Raw genomic sequence first — 23,369 nt, 5'->3', positions numbered from 1 at the left:
TAAAGATGTGTTTAGTCTTATTTTTTTCTTGATCTGTTTTGTCAAAGGTTTATCAGTTTATTAGATCTTTTAACCCAAAGAAACTTTGACTTTTTTGATTATTTTAGTCTTTTATTGCATTTCAATTTATTTCCTTCCTCTATTTTCTTGGGTGTATTTTGATGTTTTTCTGACTTCTTGATATAGTTGGTTCAATAACCGTTCTTCGTTATTAATGTATTTATTTAAAGCTATAAATTTCCCAAATATCACTGTTTTAGCTACATTTTATAATGCCTAAGTTTTGATCCATAGTACTTTTATTGTCATTCAAGTTGAAATTTATTTCAATTTCCATTATCATTCCTGCTGTTTCATGTGTTTTTTAGAATTGTATTTAACTTGTAAACATAAGGGGACTTCATAGTTATCTTTTTTTGCTTTATACTTAATATTATGGTTAGAGAACAAATCCTGTAATTTCAGTCCTTTGAAATTATTGAGACTTGATTTGTGGCCTAGCATATAGCCACATTTTATAAATGTTCCCTCCCTGTTTGGAAAGAATATGTTGTCCATGATAATAAGGTGTTGTTTCTAATCTGGGGCATTTTCTTATCCTTGATGTAAACAGAGATACCCAAACAAAGAGAGGAGTCATGGTCTCCAGAGCAAATTAGGAAGGTATTGAGTGGTTAGAGATGAGTTAGATGGCTATTATCTGCACTTCATGGTACTAATTACCTTATTGTAATATTTGATGACTATAGTTTGTTTCTGGGTATGTTTATAAAACTTTTTATTTTTTTATTTAAAAAAATTTTTTTTAAGATTTTATTATTCATGAGAGACACAGGGTAGACACAGACACACACACACACACACACACACACACACACACAGGCAGAAGGAGAAGCAGGCTCCATGTGGGGAATCTGATATGGGACTCGATCCCGGGTCTCCCAAGATCATGCCCTGAGCTGAAAGCAAGTGGCTGAGCCACCTGGGCTGCCCTAACTTTTTATTTTGAATTAATCCTTACTGGGAGTTTGTTTTCTGAGACTTTTGGTGTCCTAGTATTTGGGACCATTTCTGTAATAATCTTTCTTATTTGCTTTCACTAGAGCCCATAGGGGCTTCATTGGTTCCTGGACAATTTTTCGAGGTTATTTCTTAGCTTGGTTTCTCACATCTGAAGTTGTTATAAACATGGAACCCATATTCACACATGTATTGAATAAGTTTCTCATTTTGTTTGTATTCTGAGGTTTGGAAGTAAGGCACAAAGTTTCTTACTGAATCCCTTGATGGATGGGTATAATTTGTCTAGTCCAGTTTCATAAACAGAAGCTTGGTTTGTGCTGGGAATTAGGCATTTTCTCTGATACCTGTATTGACCAGTAACCCTGCCAACCTCCAGTCCCTAAGGTGTATATCTGGCTGGAGTGGTTTGTATTCTTTTTTGGGCTCCCTTGGCTTCTGTATCTACTTTGAATTCCCTCTTTATTTTTGGTATCTAGAGGGTTCCCTTTCTTTTGAACTTAAATATGAGATTTTTTTGTTTGTTTGGCTTGTTTTTAGGGTTTTTAGATCCTATACTTGTATGTGTTTTGGCTATATTTTGTCCATTTAGTTTGCTTTATTATCATGGATATATTGACTACCTTTAGAGGTATTTTCAGATTTATTTTCATTTTCTTTGAATAGAGCTGTCAAAATCATACACTGGAACATGCTTTGAAAAGGAACAAAATTTTAGTTTTTAAGAATTGTGATGATTGCCACACTTTACACTCTACTTTAATCCCATTCTCCTTCCATATGTAACTCAACAGGTATTGTGTGTCATTTTGTGCCAATCATTGTTCTGGGTGCTAAGGAAAATTTTCCTGCTCTTCTAGAGCTTACCTTGTGAGGGTGTTGAGTTAATACACAATGAATAAAGTAAGTGACATAAAAGGTACGTGAAATGGTGATAAATATGAAGGAGAAAAAAGCAAGGGCAGAGGTAAAGATCATAGAGAATTTACAGTTTTACATAATATAGCTAGGAAAAAAATTCATAACTTTTTTTTGGTAGTTTCTATAATGGAGAAAGGAAGGAATCTTTTAGGATTTAGGTAAGTATGGAAATGTCTACACATTTTAATCGCATGAGTAGCTTAAAAACAATATTCTACTTACTTTTCTCTGGGTCCTCCTAATGTTTCATCTTCCTCTTTTATAGTGAGGGTAAGGAATATAACTGTTAACTGGCCTCTTCTAGTTCATTATTATTCTCTTCTATCTCTCCTTTTTTTTTTTTTTGTTTAAGATTTTATTTATTTATTTGAGAGAGAAAGAGAATATGGGGGGGGGGAGCAGAGGGAGAGGGAAAAGCAGACTCCCTGCTGAGCAGGGAGCCCATCGTAGGACTCAATTCCAGCACCCTGAGATCATGACCTGAGTTGAAGGCAGACACTTAACCAATTGAGCCACCTGGATGCCCCATATTCTCTTCCATCCTTACATCACCTTAAGTGATGTAAAAATGTTCAACATTCCAAGAGTCCCATGATATCTTTTTTTTTTAATTTTTATTTATTTATGATAGTCACAGAGAGAGAGAGAGAGAGAGAGAGAGAGAGAGGCAGAGAGACACAGGCAGAGGGAGAAGCAGGCTCCATGCACCGGGAGCCCGATGTGGGATTCGATCCCGGGTCTCCAGGATCGCGCCCTGGGCCAACGGCAGGCGCCAAACCGCTGCGCCACCCAGGGATCCCATCCCATGATATCTTTGAATTCATCAACTGAGTAGGTTTTTATACCTAGCTAGAATTGTTTATATTCTAAATCTTGGCTTTGAAAGGAAGGAAGACTCATAATATTGAACATAACTTTTCTTCTCCTTTGTCTCATTCCCTCATATATATAAAAGTTGGGCAAAGTTGAAATATGTTAAAACCCCAAACTTAAAGAATAAGTTAGACTAGGACTTTGTTTTATAGTGAAAAAGTAGTGGAGTCAATAAGTTGCCTGGTTTTCCATTTCTAAACACTTTCATTTATGATGATTTATTCTTTCTGACCTTTTTTAATTTGAATATCTATTGCTTCATGTCTGAGCTTCTGTTTTCCATCCAATATAAAAGAACGTTTAATTTTGTAGTGTAGAACCGTAGTGAAGAAGGCAAACTGTATTGAGATCTTACTCTCAAACTTACTATAACATTGTGTAATAGTAAAAGAACTTATTTTAGTGTTTCAAGCTACCTTATTTTATATGTAATTAGATTTTCCATTTTTGTCTTCCTAGGTTTACCCAGGGTTGATGATAACAGCTGGCCTTATCCATTGGATTTTAAATACATTGAACATAACAGTTCATATAAGAGATGTATGTGTGTTTCTTGCACCAACTTTTAGCGGCCTTACATCTATATCTACTTTCCTGCTTACCAGAGAACTTTGGAACCAAGGAGCAGGACTTTTAGCTGCTTGTTTTATTGCTATTGTACCAGGTTACATTTCTCGGTCAGTAGCTGGCTCCTTTGATAATGAAGGCATTGCTATTTTTGCACTTCAGTTCACATACTATTTGTGGGTAAGTAGCACTCCATGTTTTGCTACTACTTAATACTCATGAACTTTGTGTGGAAATGCTGTAGGTTGTACACATTTGTCCTGTATCAATTATAGTTCCACACAGGGACCTATTACTATTTATGGTAAACTTAATAATGAATAACATTTTAAAATGCCATGTATCTCTCCTGTGCATGCTCTCCCACTCCCTGCCTGCCAGCCATGTGTATATGATCATTTACAACAATCCTGTTATGCCTATTTTACAGATGATGATAATATCCTTACTTTATATGTCATAGCTCTAAAAAAGAGGCTGTCAAAAAGCCACCTACTGATTTTGTTTGTTTCTTTTTGAGTGGGGAAAGGGGTCAAAAATACTTCAGAAAGTTGAAATGTGATTTAGTGCCTTGGGATTTTGAATTCTGTTGCAAAACTAGCATTATTTTGCTGTTGCCAAGTTATTTCTTCCTGATCTATATACCTTTTCTTGTTTTATCACATTAGTTAGTACTTCCAGTATAATGTTCAAAAGGAGTGGTGGGAGGGGACATCTATGCCTTGTTACTGATCTTAGTGGGAAAGCTTTGAGCTTCTCAGTATTAAGTATGATGTTAACTATAGATTTTTGGTAGATATTTATCAATTTGAAGCAGTTCTAGCCTATTAATTGGCTTGCTGACTTTATCATGAATGGATGGATTGTGTCAAATGTTTTTTGTGTATCTGTTGATCATTTTCCCTTGATTTTTTTAATTTGATGTAATACATTAATTATTTTTCAAATGTTGAACCTGCTTTTCATACCAGGGGCTAAATCTCACTTGGTCATGGTATATAATTCTTATGATATATTGTTGGGTTTGATTTGGTAATATTTTGTTGAGGATTTTTACATCTGATACATTTTGGTCTGTAGTTTTCTTGTAATGTCTTTGTCTGGTTTTGATATTAGAATAATTCTGATCTCATGAATGAGTTAGGAAAGTAATCCCTTCACTTATATTTTCTGAAAAATTATAGAGAATTGGTATAATTTCTTCCTTAAATCTTTGGTAGAATTCACTCATGAACCTGGTACTCAAGTACCAGCTTGGCCTGGTATTTTCTCTTTTGGAAGGTTATTATTAACTATGGTTATTATTAACTATTATTGAATTTCTTTAATAGATACAGATTTATTTAGATCGTCTCCTTCTGGTGTAAATTTTGGCAGATTTTATCTTTTAAGGAATTGGTCCGTTTCATTTGGGTTATTATATTTGTGGGCATAAGGTTGTTCCTACTATTTATTATCCTTTTAATAAATTGTCCGTGGGATCTGTAGTCACGTCACTTCTTTCCTTTCTAGTAGTAATTTGTGTCCTCTTTTTTTCTTAGTATGTTAAAGCCTTATTGATTTTGTTGATCTTTCAAAGGAGTTTTTGGTTTCATTGATTTTTCTCTTCTCAGTTTTACTGATTTCTGTTGTGATTCTTTTTTCATCTCCTTCCTTTGGATTTAAATTGTCTTTTTTTTTTTTTCTAGTTTCTTAAGGTAGAAACTTAGATTACTGATTTAGATCTTTTTTCATATATGCATTCGGTACTATAAATTTCCCTATAAGCGCTACTATTTCTAAATTTTAATATTATGTTTTAATTTTTATTTAGTTAATATTTTTGATTTTTTTCTTGGCAGTTATTCTGTGACCTATGTGTTATTTAGAAGTATATTATTTATTCCTGGTTTTTTAGTTATCTTTCTGTTACTGATTTTTCGTTTGATTCCTTTCTGGGCTAAGAACACACATTATGTGACATATTCTTTAAATTTGTTAAGATATATTTTATGGCCCAGAATGTCGTTTATCTTGGCGAATATTCCATGTGGCCTTGAGAAGAATGTATATTTTCCTAGTTGTGGATGAAATAGTTTGTATTTTATTGATGATTTTGAGTTTAGCTATGTCCTTACTGATTATCTACCTGCTGCTTCTGTCTATTTCTGAGAGAGGTTTTGAAGTCTCTAGTTACAGTAGTGGATTCATCCATTTCTCCTTAAATTTCTGTCAGTTTTTTCCTCCCTTAGTTTGATGCTCTGTTGTTAGGTGCATAGACTTTAAGGATTGTTCTGTCCTCTTGGAGAATTAATCCCCTTACCATGATGTAATAGCTTTTCTTATCCCTAATATCCTACTTGCTTTGATATCTAATCTGAAATTAGTATAGCTATTTCTGCTTTCTTTTGATTAGTGTTAGCTTCAATTAGTGTTAGTACGGTACATTTTTTTGCCATCTGTTTATTTTTAATCTCTGTGTTTCTTGCAGACAATATATAGTTGGGTCTTGTTTTTTGATCCACCCTCTCAATTCATTTTTTAATAGGTACATTTAGACTGTTGACATTCAGAGTGATTATTGATATAGTTTGATTAATATTTATACTATATGTGTTACTGTTTTTGTTTGTTACCCTGCTCTGTTTCTTGTTTTGCCCTTTCTCTTTTTCTGCCTCTTATGTTTTTAACCTCAACATTTTATAGGATTCCATTTTCTCTCTTAGCATATCAGTTTTTGTTTTATTTTTTGCTGTTTTAGTAGTTCTCATAGAGTTTGCAGCAGACATTTACAACTATTCAAAATTGTCTTTCAAAGAAAACTATACTACTTCACAAGTATTGGGAGTACTTTTTAATAACAAAATAATCCTGATTCTTCTCTCTTGTTCCTTGTATCATTACTGTCATTCATGTCATGCATATATAATCATATATATATGTAAGGTATACTCATTAGCGTACAGAATAGAACACAGTATTATTTTCAAAAAACTTAATGTGTTAGATCAATTAAGAAGAAATGGATTTTTTTAAAGATTTTATTTGAGAGAGGAGAGAGAGAGAGAGAGAGAGCATGAGTATGAGCTGGGGAGGGACAGAAGGAGAAGGAAAAGCAGACTCCCCACTGAGCAGATAGCTGGATGAGAGGCTCAATCCCAGGGCCCTGGTATCATGATCTGAACTGAAGGCAGATGCATAACTGAGCCACCCAGGCACTTGAAATAGTTTTTATTTTAACTTATTCCACCTTCAGTGCTCTTCTGTTCTTTATGTAGGTCTTAGTTTCTGATCTGTATTATTTTTCTTCTCTAAACAACTTAATGTTTATTGTAAGGCAGATGTACAGTCAACAAGTTCTCTCTATTTTTGTCTGGAAAAGTCCTTATTTCTCCTTAACTTTTGAAGTATAATTTTACAGGGTACAGAATTCTGGGTTGGTGTTTTCACTCTCAGTACATGAAATATCTTATTCTATTCTATTCTTGCTTGCTTGGTTTCTGAGTAGATGTCATATAATTCTTGTCTTTGTTCCTCTCTAGGCAAAGTGTTTTTCCTCTGGATTCTTTCAGGCTTTTTTATTTTTAATTTTCTGTAGTTCGACCGAGATGTGCCTGGTACAGTGTAGTTTGATTTTTTGGCATTTTTTTCTTTAGCGCTTTAGTTTCCTGGATCTGTGGTTTGGTGTCTGACATTTGTTTGGCAAAACTTTCTGTCATTATTGTTTTGAATACTCTGTTATTTCTCTCTCTTCTTCTGATGTACTAAGTAAAACGAATTGTGGTAAATAAGCCTTTAGTAATGTGGAGTTACGGTGTGTGGAGAGGGAAAGCATTCTCTAGTTGTATGATTAGGTTTAAGTCTTTTAGTAAGCTGGACTGTAAACCTTGTGTTACTCTCCTCCTCCTGCCTTAAGTCAATAGGGTGGTTAGCTAAAGCTGATCAGAGTTGTATATTTCCTCTCCCCCATGTCAGTTTCTCCAAGGACAGGCCTTGTTAAGAACAGAGTGCTCAGGCATATTTCAGAATGGTTCCTTTTTCCCTTTTTTTGTGCTGGAAACCAGAGGATTTGTCTCATATCTATGTAAGAACCTCGGAGGTAAATCCCACAGAATTGTGGGATCCTTGTATGACTGGGTCCACCCTGGACTTTTTAAGTTCCCACACTGAATTGTTCACACTGAGCTTCTAGCCATTCCTTAAACAATTCAGATTTTCCACTGTTTTCCCTTATCAGTTCCCACTGGTGTCACTCTGTTTTTGCATGTGTGTCTCTAATCTTGAGGGCAGCAATTTGTCCTCTATCATTCCTCACAAATCCAAGAAGAGTCATTGATTTTTCAGTCTGTTCAGCTTTTTACTTTTTGTTAGGATAGAATCGTTCCTTACATTTGGAACCAGAAGTATTTTGCCAAGTTATTCTAAACTTATGTTCTTTTTAACATGTAAAAGGATGTTACTTAGTATTGGCTTCAACTTAAAACTGGCATTTGTTTGTTTATTATCTGTAGCCTATGTTCATGCTTCTTCAGTGTTGAAAAGTGCCAAAATTTTTACATGTGAATACTTCTTTATATTTTAAGTATATTTTTAGGTATCTAGGTAAATGGGAGCATTATTTTTCTCTTTAATAATTACATTCTTTTAAAATTACTTAGCTCATGGAAATTTATACTTTGGCAAGAAATCTCAGAGGAAAATGTTGTCAACAGTGTAGATTGTTGCTTGATTTCTGAGTTTCAGAAGAAAGCACCCATAGAGATGAAGATGATGACAAGCAGTAGAATGCTGCTAATGCTGCTGTAATCATCCAAAAATGTTTAAAAACAGTCTTTATTTCATGCATATGAGGGAAAACCCCACAAAATTTGGAACATCTGTTTGAGGCCTTTTAATGTATAATTTTTAATATTTTAAAAGTACGTATGGATGTTGACAGATCTGATAATGTAATGCCAAGTTGAAAAATAAGTTAAGGTAGAATATGTACTGTATAATATCTTTATTTAAATTTTACACAGTACAAATCATACCATATGTTGTATACAAAAATATAGGTTATATATCCGTCATGTACAACAACTTCATGGTAGTGGTTATTCTCAGTATAGTATGATTCATTTTGAGGAAGGAGTTTTAAGAGAGGTTCAACTGTATTGGTAAAAAAAATTCAATGAAATCAAAACTAAAAGACAACCGACAGAATGGGAGAAGATATTTGCAAATGACATATCAGATAAAGGGCTAATATCCAAGATCTATAAAGAACTTGTTAAACTCAACAGCAAAGAAACAAACAATCCAATCATGAAATGGGCAAAAGACATGAACAGAAATCTCACAGAGGAAGACATACACATGGCCAACAAGCACATGAGAACATGCTCCGCATCACTTGCCATCAGGGAAATACAAATCAAAACCACAATGAGATACCACCTCACACTAGTGAGAATGGGGGAAATTAACAAGGCAGGAAACCACAAATGTTGGAGAGGATGTGGGGAAAGGGGAACCCTCTTGCACTGTTGGTGGGAATGTGAACTGGTGCAGCCACTCTGGAAAACTGTGTGGAGGTTCCTCAAAGAGTTAAAACTAGATCTGCCCTACCACCCAGCAATTGCACTGCTGGGGATTTACCCCAAAGATACAGATGCAGTGAAACGCTGGGACACCTGCACCCCGATGTTTATAGCAGCAGTGCCCACAGTAGCCAAACTGTGGAAGGAGCCTCGGTCTCCATCGAAAGATGAATGGATAAAGGAGATGTGGTCTATGTATACAATGGAATATTACTCAGCCATTAGAAACGACAAATACCCACCATTTGCTTCCACGTGGATGGAACTGGAGGGTATTATGCTGAGTGAAATAAGTCAATCGGAGAAGGACAAACATTATATGGTCTCATTCATTTGGGGAATATAAAACATAGTGAAAGGGAATAAAGCGGAAAGGAGAAAAAATGAGTGGGAAATATCAGAAAGGGAGACAGAACATGAGAGACTCCTAACTCTGGGAAATGAACAAGGGGTGGTAGAAAGGCGGGTGGGGGTGACTGGATGACGGGCACTGAGGGGAGCACTTGATGGGATGAGCACTGGGTGTATTCTGTATGTTGGCAAATTGAACACCAATAAAAAATAAATATATATAAAATAAATAAAATCTGAAGCACATAAGCATTCTCATTTAGAAGTCTGGATGGCTCTTCTTTACTCTTCTACTATATTTTGTAATTTAAAGACACTATATCCTGGGGTGCCTGTGTAGCACAGTTGGTTAGGAATCATCTGACTATTGGTTTCAGTTTAGATTGTGATCTTGGGGATGTGAGATCAAGCCCTGCCCTGGGCTCCACACTCACTGCGGAGTCAGCCTAAGACTGACTCTCCTTCTGCACTCCCCCTAACCCCCCGCCACATGCACCCTCTCTCTCAAATAAATAAATAAATAAATAAATATATCCTGTTTGTCAGAAATTTGAAAGCAGAAATGATGTACAGAAACTATCATCCAGATATTATTACCATTTGCTTTTTATCACTTACCTATTTTTTTATGCTTTTAAGAAACGCAAAAGTGATATTGTCTGTATACAAAGGTATTTTTATTTTGTTTTTTAGAGAGAATATGCACGCACACAAGCGGAGGCAGGAAGGGTCAGAGGGAAGGGGGAAGAGAGAATCTTAAGCAGGCTCCACACTCAGTGTAGAGCCTGGTAATGGGGCATGATCTCAGGACCCTGAGATCGTGACTTGAGCTGAAATCAAGAGTCGATTGCTCAATGGACTGAGCGCCACATAGGCGTTTAGTTCCTTTTAAAGCGTACCATGAGTCTGAGCCGTTGCAGGAGTGCCATAACTGATATCTTAATTATCTTTCAATATTTTAAAAATCTAACTTTTAAAAATCGAGACAAACTCACATAACAAAATAAAATCACCATTTCAGCCATTTTAAAGCGTACAAATTAGTGTTTTTAAGTATCTTCTATTTATATACAGAACATTTTATCACTCCCTGAAGAAACTCTGTGTTTTCCCAATTCCCTGTCTCTCCATTAATTTTAATTTCTGCCTCTACAGACTAAACCTGTTCTGGACTTTTTTATATAAGTAAAACCCACATAAAATATGTGACCTTTTTTTTTTAATTTTTTTTTTTTAATTTTTATTTATTTATGATAGTCACAGAGAGAGAGAGAGAGAGAGAGAGAGGCAGAGACACAGGCAGAGGGAGAAGTGGGCTCCATGCACCGAGAGAGAGAGAGAGAGAGAGAGAGAGAGAGAGGCAGAGACACAGGCAGAGGGAGAAGTGGGCTCCATGCACCGGGAGCCCGATGTGGGATTTGATCCCGGGTCTCCAGGATCGCGCCCTGGGCCAAAGGCAGGCGCCAAACCGCTGTGCCACCCAGGGATCCCCAATATGTGACCTTTTACATGTGGCTTCCATTCATGTAGCATAATCATTCATGTTGACACGAATAAATATTTCATTCCTTTTAACTGGCCAAATCATTATAGGAGTATACTGAATTTTTTTTAGGCATCATAAGTTGATGGGACATTTGAGTTGTTCTCACATGTTATTATGAATAGTCCTGCTAACAACATTGTGTACAAGTATTTGTGTGGATGTATGTTTTCATTTCTCTTTTGTATATCTAAGAGTGAAATTGTTGGTTCATATGGTAACTCTGTGTAGACTTTCTGACAAACCCCAAGACTGTTTGCCACACAGGATTGCACCATTTTACATTCCTATCAACAATGTAGGAAGGTTTTAATTTTTATGAATTCTTGCCAATACTTACGTTTTTCCTGTATGTGTGTGTTTTTAATATATCACCTAAGGTATGAGGTTGACTCATGGTTTCTTTTTCTTATGGTAAAATACACATAAAACTTAACCATTTGTAAGTATAAAGTTCAGTGATGTTAAATACACTCACCATCACTACTATCCAACTCCATAGCTTTTCACCTTAATGATACTTGAAACTATATCCATTAAACAATAACTCCCCATTCTTCCCTCTCCCATCCCCTGATAACCACCATTCTACTTTTGGCTCTGTGCTTTTGATTACTCTAAGTATCTCCTATAAGTGGAATTACATAGTTTTTGGTTTTTGTTACTGGCTTGTTTCACTTATGTCCTCAGGGTTCATATGTGTTGTAGCATGTCAGAATTTCCTTCTTTTTTTTAAGGCTGAATAACATTCCATTCTGTTAATATACCACATTTTGTTTATCCATTCATCTGTTGATGGTCATGTGGGTTGCTTTTGTATTTTAACTATTGTGAATAATGTTGCTGTGAACATGGGTGTATGGATATCTATGAGATCGTGTTCTCAGTTCTTTGGGGTATGTACCCAGAAGTGAAATGCCAGGTCATGTGATAATTCTATTTCCATTTTTTTAAAGAAATGCTATTCTGTTTTCCATTGCACTGTACCAATTTACATTCCCATAGCAGTACAAGTTCCAGGTTTTCCACATCCTTGTCAGTACCTGTTTTTTCTTTCTTTTCTTTTTCTTTTTGGATAGTAGCCATCTTAATGGGTATGAGATGGTATCTCATTGTAGTTTTGATTTGTACTTCCCTGGTATCTAATGATGTTGAACATCTTTGCGGTTAAAAGACCATTTGTATATCTAGCGAAATGTATAAAATCCTTTGCCCATTTTTGAATCAGGTTTTTGTTGTTGTTGTTGATCAGTTTTAGTAGATCTCTATTCTCAATATCAATCTATTATAAAATGCATGACTTCTGAATATTTTCTCCCATTCTGTGAGTTGCCTTTTTTTACTCTATGATAATGTCTTTTGACAATTTTTAATTTTCCATAAAGTCCAATTTGTCTTTCTTTTGTTGCTATTCCTTTTGTGTCTTATCTGAGAAATCATTGCCAAATTTAATGTGATGAAACTTTTACCCTGTGTTTTCTTCTAAGGGTTTTAGGTCTCATGTTTAAATCTTTTTAAGTTAATCTTGTATATGATGTTAGGTAATGGTTCAGCTTCATTATTTTGCACAAATGTCCAGCTTCCCCAATATCATTTATTGAAGATTGTCCTTCATTGAATGATCTTGGCACCCTTGTTGAAAATCAGGAAATGTGTCTGGCTTTAATCTTTTTCAAGATACTTCTGGGTATTAGGGGTCTTTTGAAATTCTGTATGAATTTTAGAATGGGTTTTTCTGCAAAAAATGTCATTGGGATTTTGAATCAAATTATAATGATTTTGTAGATCACTTTGAGTACGATAGGTCTCTTAATACTGTCTTCCAATTCATGAACAAACATGGGATGTGCTTTTATTTATGTGTTTAAACTTTTTACAGCAGTATTTTAGAGTTTTCATTGTTGTAAGACTCTTAACCTCAGTGGTTAATTCATAAGTAGTATTCTTTTCGATGCTATTGAAATTGAAATTTTTTCAAAAATTTTCTTTTCAGATTGTTTATTGTTGGCATATAGAAATACACCTGATATTTGTTGATTGACTTTGTATCCTGCTACTTAGCTGAATTCATTTATTAGGTCTGATAGTTTTTGTATATGTATGGAATCTAGGGTTTTCTACATGTAAGATCATGTTATCTGCAAACAGGAATTGTTTTACTTCTTTGTAATTTGGGTGCCTTTTCTTTTTCTTGCCTGATTTGACTCTTGAACAACACAGATCTGAACTGTATGGATCCACCTTAGGTGGATTTTTTTCAAGGTATACAGTACAATGTAAATGTATTTTCTCTTCCTTACAATTTTAAAAATAATTTCTTTGGCTTTATTTTAAGAATACATTATAAAATACATGAAACATACAAAATATGTGTCAATCAACTGATTATGTTGGGGGGGGGGTTCCAGTCTACAGCAGGCTATTAGTAGTTAAGTTTTTGGGAGTCTGAAGTTATATGCAGATTTGCAACTGTGTGGGGATCAGTGCCCCTAACCTCTGCATTATTAAGGGCCAACTATACTGTGTTGAATAGAAGTTGGAAAAGTGAGCCTTGTCTTGTATCTCTGATCTTAACAGGAAAAATGTCAGTCTTTCACCATTGAGTATATTTGCTGTGGCTTTTTCACATATAGCATTTATATTATGTATTGTATATTAACATAATGTTACTAAATATGTAATATATATTATTGTGTAATATTTTGTATATTAATATTTTAAAATGTATTTTTAAAAGATTTATTTTAAAGATTTTATTTATCCTTTTTTTAAAAGATTTATTTATTCATGAGAGAGAGAGAGAGAGAGAGAGAGAGAGGCAGAGACATAGGCAGAGGGAGAAGCAAGCTCTCCCCAGGGAGCCCAATATGGAATAAATCTTTAAAAAAATAAAAAGAAACATGGAGGTGCTTGGGTGATTCAGTTAGTTAAGCATCTGCCTTCAGCTCAGGTCATGATCTCAGGGTCCTGGGATTGAGCTCCCTGAGGGAGGAAGTCTACTTCTCTTTCTGCTCCCCCTCTACTCATGCACACATGTACACGCACTCTGTCAAATAAATAATCTTTTTAAAAAAATAAATCTCCTTGGTTGGGGGGAGGGGGAGGGCACGGAGAAATGTGGTCTTTTTTTCCTGAAGTAATAGAGTTTTTTTTTTTCTATATCAGTAAAGTAATAAATTTCCTAGGTGTGTCCAAAAGCTGACCTTTCTGGTTATGTTCATCCTTTTCAACATGTAGATTGATACTATTTCTGAGAAGTTGTGTTTGTTGTTTGTTTTTAAGATTTTATTTGAGAGAGAGTTTGCAGGTACATATAAGTGGGGGTGGGGTGCAAAGGGAGAGGGAGAAGCAGACTCCCTGCTGAGCTCCATCATTCCCAGGACTAAGCCATCCAAGTACCCCTCTGAGAAGTTACTCTTTTTTTTTTTTTTTTTAATTTTTATTTATTTATTCATGAGAGACACAGAGAGGCAGAGACACAGGCAGAGGGAGAAACAGGGCCCCTACAGGGAACCCGATGCGGGACTCAATCCCAGGACCCCAGGATCACAACCTGAGCCAAAGGGAGACACTCAACCAATGAGCCACCCAGGTGCCCTTGTCAAATATTGTTTCTTAATAAAAGTTCTTCCAGAGAAGGAATATGAAGCAACAAAGTTCTCAATAATTTAAATTTCTTGCTTATAATAAAGCATTTTGAATACAAAGTTTACATCATCATTAGTTGAATAAATGGAGTTTAAAGTTTTGGTTTAAGTCTGAGTCCTACAAATATGTCAACTCCTTATGACTGTAACTCATCATCAAAAATAGAATCATCCCTATTTCAGTGAACTCACAGACTAATGAGAAAGAAGGTTAATAGTAGGATTCAATTCTTTGAGGTTATTAGGATGATGGGGTGTTAGATGTTGCTGAGGCAGTACTACTATACAGGGTCACTAACTCAGCAGGTGAGTATCAGGGGAGGAGGGTTTCTCAGAGATGGGAATCAGTGATGCAAAGGAACTGGTGGGAAAGAAGTGCTATAGCTCTTTACTGAGCCTTTTATGGCAATTCACAGGAAGCTCCTTCTCTTCCTACCATTACCTTGCCAAAAGCAGTGCTCTGTGGCATATAATGTGCACCTGAGAAGTTATTCTTAATTGTAGTTTTAAATATCATTTTGTCTCACTGTTTTTCTTGGATTTCCTTGGATTTTCTAAGTGTCTTCTATATCATTTTATGATCCTTTTCCTTTCTCTCAGGTGTTTTCATTTCTCATAACATGCTGCTGAATTTAGTTTTTAGTATTCTGTTGTGGATTTTTGCATCAATGTTCATAGGTGGTAACTGATCAGTAGGTTTTCTTGTAGTGTTTTCATCTGACTTTGATATCAGGGTAATGCTGGCTTGATAGAATGAATTAGGAACGCTTTCATATTCTTCAGTTTTGTTTTGTTTTTTAAATTTTTATTTATTTATGATAGTCACAGAGAGAGACACAGGCAGAAGGAGAAGCAGGCTCCGTGCACCGGGAGCCTGATGTGGGATTCGATCCCGGGTCTCCAGGATCGCGCCCTGAGCCAAAGGCAGGCGCTAAGCCGCTGCGCCACCCAGGGATCCCTATTCTTCAGTTTTTAAAGAAAAGTTTGAGAATTGATATACATTCTGTTAATGTTTTATAGAATTTACCAATGAAGCCATCAGGTCCCAGGCTTTTCCTTGTTGAAAGTTTTGATTACTGATCCAGTCTCTTTATTGGTTACAGGTCTGTTGAGATTTTCTGTTTCTGCATGAATTTAGTATTGGTAGGTTTTATATTTATAGGAATTTGTCCCATGTCATCTAGGTTATTTAATTTGTTGGAATACAGTTACTCATAGCACTCTTACAAGTCTTTTATTTTCACTTCTGTTATTGATAATCAGATTTCTTCCCATTGTGGTCAGAGAATATACTTTCTATGATATCTGTCTCTTTAGAATTAATTTGTGGCCTATAACATATGATCTATCCTAGAGAATGTCCATGTGCACTTGAGAAGAATGCGTATCCTGATCTTATTGTGTCTAGTTGGTCTATTTTGTGAAGTCCTCTGAAGTCTTATGTCTAGTTCTACCAGCTATTCAGAGTGGGGTACTGAAGTCTCTAATATAGAATTGTTTCTTTCTTAATTTCTGTCAGTTTTGCTTCATATATATTGATAGTCTGTCATTAAGTGTCTAAATGTTATAATTGTTGTACTTGTAGTACTGAAAGTTTTATTAATATATATTGTCCTGTTTTGTCTTGCAAAAGTTTTTTGAGTTAAAGTTTCTTGTGTCTGACATCAGTATAGTTAACTGTTCTCTTTTAGTTACTATTTGCATGGAATGTCTTTTTCCATCCTTTAACTTTGAATATATTTGTGTCTTTAGATCTAAAGTGAATGCCTGAGCATATAATTGGACCATGTGTTTTTATCCAATCTACCAGTCTCTGTCTTTTGATTGGAGAGTTTAACTTAAAGCCATTTACATTTAAAGTGATTCCTGATAAGAAAGATCTTATTTCTGTCACTTTGCATTTATTTTCTATATGCCTAGTAGCTTTTCTGTCCCTTATCTCCTTTATTACTGTCTTTTGTGTTTAGTTGATTTTTTTGTAGTGAAATGTTTAAATGCCTTTCTCATTTCCTTTTGGTCTATATTGTATTGCTGTTTTCTTTGTGGTTACCATGCAGTATACATTTAGCATTCTATTATGCTCTTACTTCAGTTTATCCTAGCTCATCTTCAATAGTACATAAAAAATCTTCCTTACAACTCTGTTCTTACCTTTTTGATTGTTGATGTCACAGAATTAGATTTTTATACGTGTGTGTGTGCAGAAATGTAAACTAATAATTTTAATTGTATTTAAGTATGTAGAAGACTAAATTTAGAGTTATAAATCAAAGTTAAAATAATGCTAGTTAGCTTTTAAACACTAGTAATTTTGGTTTGTTTGGATACTTGGGGTCTTTTGTATTTCTCTATGAATTCCATTAGTTCTCCATTACAACATTTTTTTTTTTAAGTGCCGTAATTTTTTTTTATTAATTCAACATATTTTTGTAGAACACGGTGTGGTACTGGTGCTGTTTTGTATGTTGATTATACAGAGTTAAATGAAGTTGATGAGCAGTTAGGGGAATTATCAGTATCCTATTGCTTTTCAGAATGATAGCATAATAGAATAATAAAGCATCCTCACTAAGGACTAAAAGATTATTTTGTGAGTTTTTCCTTTGTTCTGTTTTTTAAACCAACATATTTAAGATAAGTTAGGTTTAAAGTAAAAGCAGCTCCAGTATTTGAAATGAGGAGTTTGTTTGGAGTTCTGGCATAAAGATTCATTTTCTGATTTGTGGTAAGGTGTTTGACACTTAATCTCATTCACTATTCTTATAAATATAAAAAATGTTTTAGCTACAGAGTTGCAGTAGATAATTACATTTACTTCAAGTTTGATCTTTACCAATTGAAAGTAAAAATAATAACAGCTCTGACTACTATGAAAAGTTTTTTGTACCCAAATGACTTTATGAAGTTGAAAACATTTTCTGTGTAATCTCTAAAACGTAAATGTAACTTGTCTACTAATTCCTCGTCTGGTGTATGTAATTTTAAACCAGTTGCTTAATGCCTTTTACAAGTTAGGTCTTTAAATTTTTTAAGATAAAGTACTCTGTTTTCAAAGCACTGTTTCCAGACATTTTTGAATATGCTTTTAGATTTGTGTTCTGTAGTTTCTAATCTTTTTTTGTCAGTATCAAGTGGTTAAAAAGTAGAGTCTTTGGAGCCAAACTGCCATGGTCTGGTTTCCTCTTTCCTGACTTCAGTTTCTATTGTGAGGAGTTGTTTAAACCACCCCCGTGTCTATTAAATCAACTATAAAATGGAAGTTATAAAGGTACCTATCTTATGTGGTTTAAGTAAGTTAATGTATAAAACATTGTGGGAACACAGAAATTGATGTGTACCTGTTTGTGCTGTTGTTAACCACTCACCAACAATAGAACCGATACAGATAAAATAGTAGTGGGAACAGTAGTATCATTGCCTCCTATAGAATTTTTTTAAGGATTTCTCCTCTGTCTTTGCAATCATTCCTCTCCTTAACCCATATTTCTTGCAACCACAGATCTGATTTCTATCTTACATATCTTTGGGAGTTTCTTTTCCATAATGCTGTGTTGTAGAAACATACAGTAAGGGGGGTGACCCTTTATGTATGGCTTACTTCACTTAGCATAAGACTTTAGACAGTCATCCATGTTGTTGCATTTTTTACTAGTTTGTTACTTTTTATTGCTGAGTAGTATGTGTGTACTATATGAGTATACTATAGCTTATTTTATTTTTCAATTTTTGGCATTTATGAATAAAGTGGTTATAAATATTTGCATACAGTTCAGCATATGGGCATATATTAGTATTCCTTTTGGACAAATGCCTAGGTGTGTGGGGTTGCTAGTTTGTAAGATAAGTACATGTTTAATTTTATAACAACTACAAAAATGTTATTTTTCATTCTCTCAACCAAAATGTGAGGCAGTGCATTTACCAGCATGTGATATGTTCAGATTTTTAAATTTTAGCCATTCTAGTAGGTATATAGTGGTATCTCATGATTTTAATTTGCTTTTCTCCAGTGACAAACAATTGAGCATATTTTCATATGCTTATTACCCAATTCTGATTCTTCTCTGGTGAAATGGCTCTCTTCAGACCTTTTGCCTGTTTTGGTTGGGTTGTATTCTTATTATTGGGTTCTAAGAGTTCTTTGTATATGTTGGAAATAAGTTCTCTATTAGATGTGTGTTGAGCAAACATTTGCTCCTAGTCTGTAGCTTGTCTTATTTTTTTTAACAATATCTTTCTATGAACAGAAATTAAAATATTGTTTTCTTGCCTGATGATATTGTTTGGAACTTCTAACATACGTAGTGTTCAGTAGAAGCATTAAAAATGCACATCCTTTCCTTCCTGATTTTAAAGGGAAAGCATTCAGGCTTTCACCATTAAGTATGATGTTAGTTATATTTTTTTAATTGATGTCCTTTATCATGGCTTAAGAAAGTTTTCTTGTATTTTCAGTTTAAGAATTTTTATTATCAATCAGTGTTAGATTTTGTCAGTAGTTTTTTGTGTCTATTGAGATGATTATATGGTTTCATTCTTAATTATATTACTTCAAGTTTCTCTTACTTCAATACTATTGACATTTGGGGGTAATACATTTGTGTTACAGAGTATCCAGCAGCATCCCTTACCCCTCTACACCCTAGATGCCAAGAGTAAATTCTCCCTATTCCTCAGTTGGGAACCATTGCATTAATTTTTTTTTTTTCAGATGTTAAAACAACTTTGAATTCATGCAATCAATTCCACTTGTGACACATAATCCTTTTTTTCTATTGGTGGTTTTGTGTTTATATTTTCTTAAGACTTTTTTTATCTATATCCATGAGGGATATTAACTCATGTTTTCTTGTGATGCATTTGTCTGGCTTTTGTTTTTGTTTTTGTTTTTTTATCTTTTTTTAAAGATTTTATTTATTTGAGAGAGCATGTTCTCACAAGAGCACAAGCAGGGGAGGGGCAGAAGGAGAAAGAGAAGCAGATTTCCTACTGATGAGGGAGCCCCAATGATAGGGGCTCAATCCCAGGACCCTAGGATCACAACCTGAGCTGAAGATAGCCACTTAACCAAGTGAGACACCCAAGTGCTCCGGTCTAGCTTTGATATGAGGGTTATACTGAGCTCCTAAAATAAGTTTAGGGAAGTGTTTCCTTCTCCTTTGTTTTCTGAAAGAATTTTTATAGGATTTGGTATTGTGTCTCAACCTGGGATGATTTTTAAAGACTAATTCAATTTTTATTGACATAGTTCTGTTCTGATTTTGTTTCTTTATGAGTAATTTGGTGAAGTATTTATTGAAATTTTTCATTTTATGTAAATGATCTGATCTGTTGGCACAAATTATTCATCATACTCCTTTATAATTCTTTGAGTTTTTGTGCAATCTTTAGTGATGTTACCTCTCTTATCCTAGTATTGGTCATTTATATCATTTTTCTTGGTCAGTCTAGTTAAAGTTTATCCAGCTTTTGGTTTCATTTATATTTCTCTGTGTTTGTTTTCTATTTCATTGAATTCTTGACTTTTATTATCTACTTTGTATCTGGTTTGCTCCTTTATAGCTTCTTGAGGTTGAAGCCCAAGTTACTTTAGCTATTTCTGTTTTTCTGATATGAAATTTAAATTATACTTTCATCATTGCTTTAGCTATACTCTGTATATTTCAGTATGTTATATTCTCATTGTTATGGAGTTAAAATTTTTTTCTAATTCTTGATTTCTTCTTTGACCCATGGGTTCTTTAGAAATGTGTAGTTTAATTTCCTAATATTTGGGAATTTCTCAGGCATTTTTTTCTCTTGATTTCTAGTTCCATTGTTGAAGAATTCTAATTTAGGAGTTTTAATATTAACATGTCAAAGACTGAGTTAAAAAGCCCTCTATCCAAACCTACCTACCATCTGTTGGCCTTCCTCCTCCCCACTGATGGGTAGGTAGTACCTCAGGGTAGGAAACTAGGAGTTCTCAGCTTCTTTTTCTGCACTACTCTCAAATTTTAGTAGTTCACCAAAAAAAAAAGGTTGATTTGGCCCTTGAACATAGCCTCTCTTTTATATTGACATTCATACTATTGTAAGTTTGGACTCAACCCTCAGTCATATACCAGCTTTTGGACTTGTATTTCTGTTACCAACGGCATCAGGATCTGTAAGGACATTATGCCACTCAGTGTCTGTACCCACCATGTGGTCTCTGTCATATTGTGCTTTGACTGTAGTCCTTGCTTTAGTGTCATACCTTTCTAGTTGAGCATGACTGAGTTCTAATTTGTGTGTCCAATATATCCTCGTAGAGTTTTATATATATTAGTAAACAGCAGAATTTGTTTGATTCAGAGTATAAATTCTTTCCTCATTCTCTCGCAGCCTTTATAATTGGTTTTAGAGTTTGAGGAAATTTCAGGGTGTGGACTGTATTTAACGATTATAAGTATATTTTGTTTTTTGTTAGTAGATTGTAGCAGGACTGGGCCCAATCATTTACAGTAAATAAGAGGAGTCTTATAAAAACAAGTATTAACTGTGGTAGAAGAGTAATACAGAAGGAAACTATATGATATGTTATGGCTGAGGGAAAATACCTAAGGAAGCAGAAACTTATAGAAAGAATTCAGATTTCATTCAAGAGGGTGTGATTCAGCCCACCTATACCAGTGAAGTTTGATGATTAGGCTAGCCTAGAGCTGCTTTGGAGCTGCCTGATAGGCAATTGACCACTCTCCGGAGTTGAGGCATTTAGGAGTGGGGAGCTGGTGACCTGAAGCCTGGTGTACAGTGGGAGTCTACGTACAGCAGGGGCAAGAAGCTTTTAGACTGTGTATGGGGCTTTGGGTACCATGTCAAGAGGACTGCAGAAAAGTTATTACTAGACCAAGGCTGCAAAGTCACAGGACTGTGTTCTGGGCCCATGGCTAGGGTCAGCACCACCAGATGTTCTCACACCCATACCACCAACGCCAGCCTATATTGGAAATGATTGGGGAGGCTCTTCTGGAGTGTTCCTTCAGCACCCCTCTACCGAGGAAACATCATACTCACTTGAAAGGAGAAGTACTTAGAAATGCTTTGGTTTACCATAGAACATATATATTGAAGGGTGCATTTGGAGCTAAGAGGCAATAAAATGGGAACCGACTCACAAATATAAAGCACTGAATGGTCATTTGCAAGCTTTTCTTGCTAACATTTTGTCTTTTCTACCTTCAGTTCACTGGTTAGCCTGTCGTTTTTTTCCTCAGTTACTAGGTAGAATCATTTTTTTTCTTTTCTTTTCTATCGATCTACCTGCCATAGTCTTCTATGACCCCTTTCTTGGGATTCCTTTTTGTTTCTGGTGCATCTCATTCTCTGAGGACACTGTCTTCTAGTCTTTCCATTTAGAATTAGGCCTTTCTGGGGCACCTGGGTCGTTCAGTCAGTTAAGTGGCTGCCTTCAGCTCAGGTCACAATTCCAGGTCCTGGGGTCAAGGAGCCCCATGTCCTAGGGCTCCTTGCCTGACAGGGAACCTGCTTCTACCTCTGCCCCCCACTCATGTTCTGTCTCTCTCTCAAATAAATAAAATCTTTAAAAAAAAGAATTAGGCCTTTTTGAAGATTCTTTTCTTTCCCATTTTCCTAGTAGCTACTTTCCTTTCTAAAAATCATCTTTGATCTCTCTAATTTGACTTCTGGTCCCTGTGATTTTGGCATTGGCACTTGGTTCCAACTCTCACCTCTCTACTCTCTAGAGATGGAGTATCAAAGGAATAATTTCTAATCAGCCTTGGAAATTTTTTTCACTTTTTAAAAGGTCAGTATTTTAATACACTGCCTTCCCTATTCACATTTTAGCATGGATCAAACTGGTTTCAATGGGGGAAGGTGGTTGTGTTTTGTCACACATATATATACTTTGTTTTGTCACACATATATATACTTTGATGTTGAATTCAAAACAGTCTTTCACTAGTCTAATAGAAGTCAGCCTGATAGTATCTTTAAGTGCTATAAACTAGGAATGTTTTCTGTTTCCTTGCTCTCCCCCTCCTTTCATTGCTGTGGGGTGTGTGTGTGTTTGCTTTACAGTTCCCCCAAAGATTACATGTCACCTGTAGTTTGTTTTAATGTACCAGAGGAGGCTCATTTTTAAAGTAAATTTCTTGAAATCAGGTATATATGTTTTAAATAAAGATGACCTTTTGTTGTTGGCATAAATAAGTATTTAGAACTTGTGTTTTTTTTTCTGAACCAAATGATTATTTTTAGAGGAACATATAAACTTATCTGGGAATTATTTCTTTGTTTTGTTTTGTTTTGTTTTTTTCATTTTTTAGACAGTAGGGATTTGTCATTTTTTTTAATGTTTCATTGATTTCAAATTCCCTTTCTGGTTTGGAGTAATTGAGAATTTTGCTGACATATCCAAGAAATTATTTTAGGGCTACCAATTTCTTGATATAGATTATTATTTATTGATTATTATTGATATTGGTTATGGCACATAAAAATTCGTAAATGATAGGTTTTCAAAAATGGATGCTCATAATTTGAATTATCTGTGAGATGTATATAGTCAAATGAAGAAAAATTAGATTAAGGTGTTACGCCTAAGAAAACCAACCAAATGTAAAAATGTAGATTTGCTGAACAAGTTTATTTAGTTAAAATCTCAATTTGTTATTATTTTAAAATAGAAAATAAAATAGAAAAATATAATTTTACTTCTGTTAGAAAGATGATTCTTTTTACTGAAAACTGTGTAACAGAAAAATCAGGGCTGTTTATAAAATGCCTGACTGTTGCCCAGTGTTCTAAATGCATATATTAAGTGAATCTGAATATCTGAATAACAACCACAACTGCTGTATTTCTTTTTTTAATTTATAACTTTGGATTTTTGTAGTACAA

The 23,369-nt window shown here is 34.8% G+C and overlaps 1 protein-coding gene across 1 annotated transcript in view; it reads left to right on the top strand.

Annotated features, from left to right (window-relative positions):
• The window catches only part of STT3B (STT3 oligosaccharyltransferase complex catalytic subunit B), a 107,282-nt gene that overhangs the window by 46,560 nt on the left and 37,353 nt on the right, over window positions 1-23,369 (top strand). Inside the window, exon 3 of the mRNA XM_026000902.2 lies at window positions 3,274-3,561. Within this exon, the coding sequence (XP_025856687.1) occupies window positions 3,274-3,561 (288 nt within the window). The remainder of the gene's footprint in view (window positions 1-3,273; window positions 3,562-23,369) is intronic.

The sequence above is a fragment of the Vulpes vulpes genome, chromosome 11 (genome assembly GCF_048418805.1).
Source record: "Vulpes vulpes isolate BD-2025 chromosome 11, VulVul3, whole genome shotgun sequence".
NCBI lineage: Eukaryota > Metazoa > Chordata > Mammalia > Carnivora > Canidae > Vulpes > Vulpes vulpes.
Note: the sequence above shows the minus strand (reverse complement) of the source record. Positions and strands in the feature narration are given on the sequence as shown.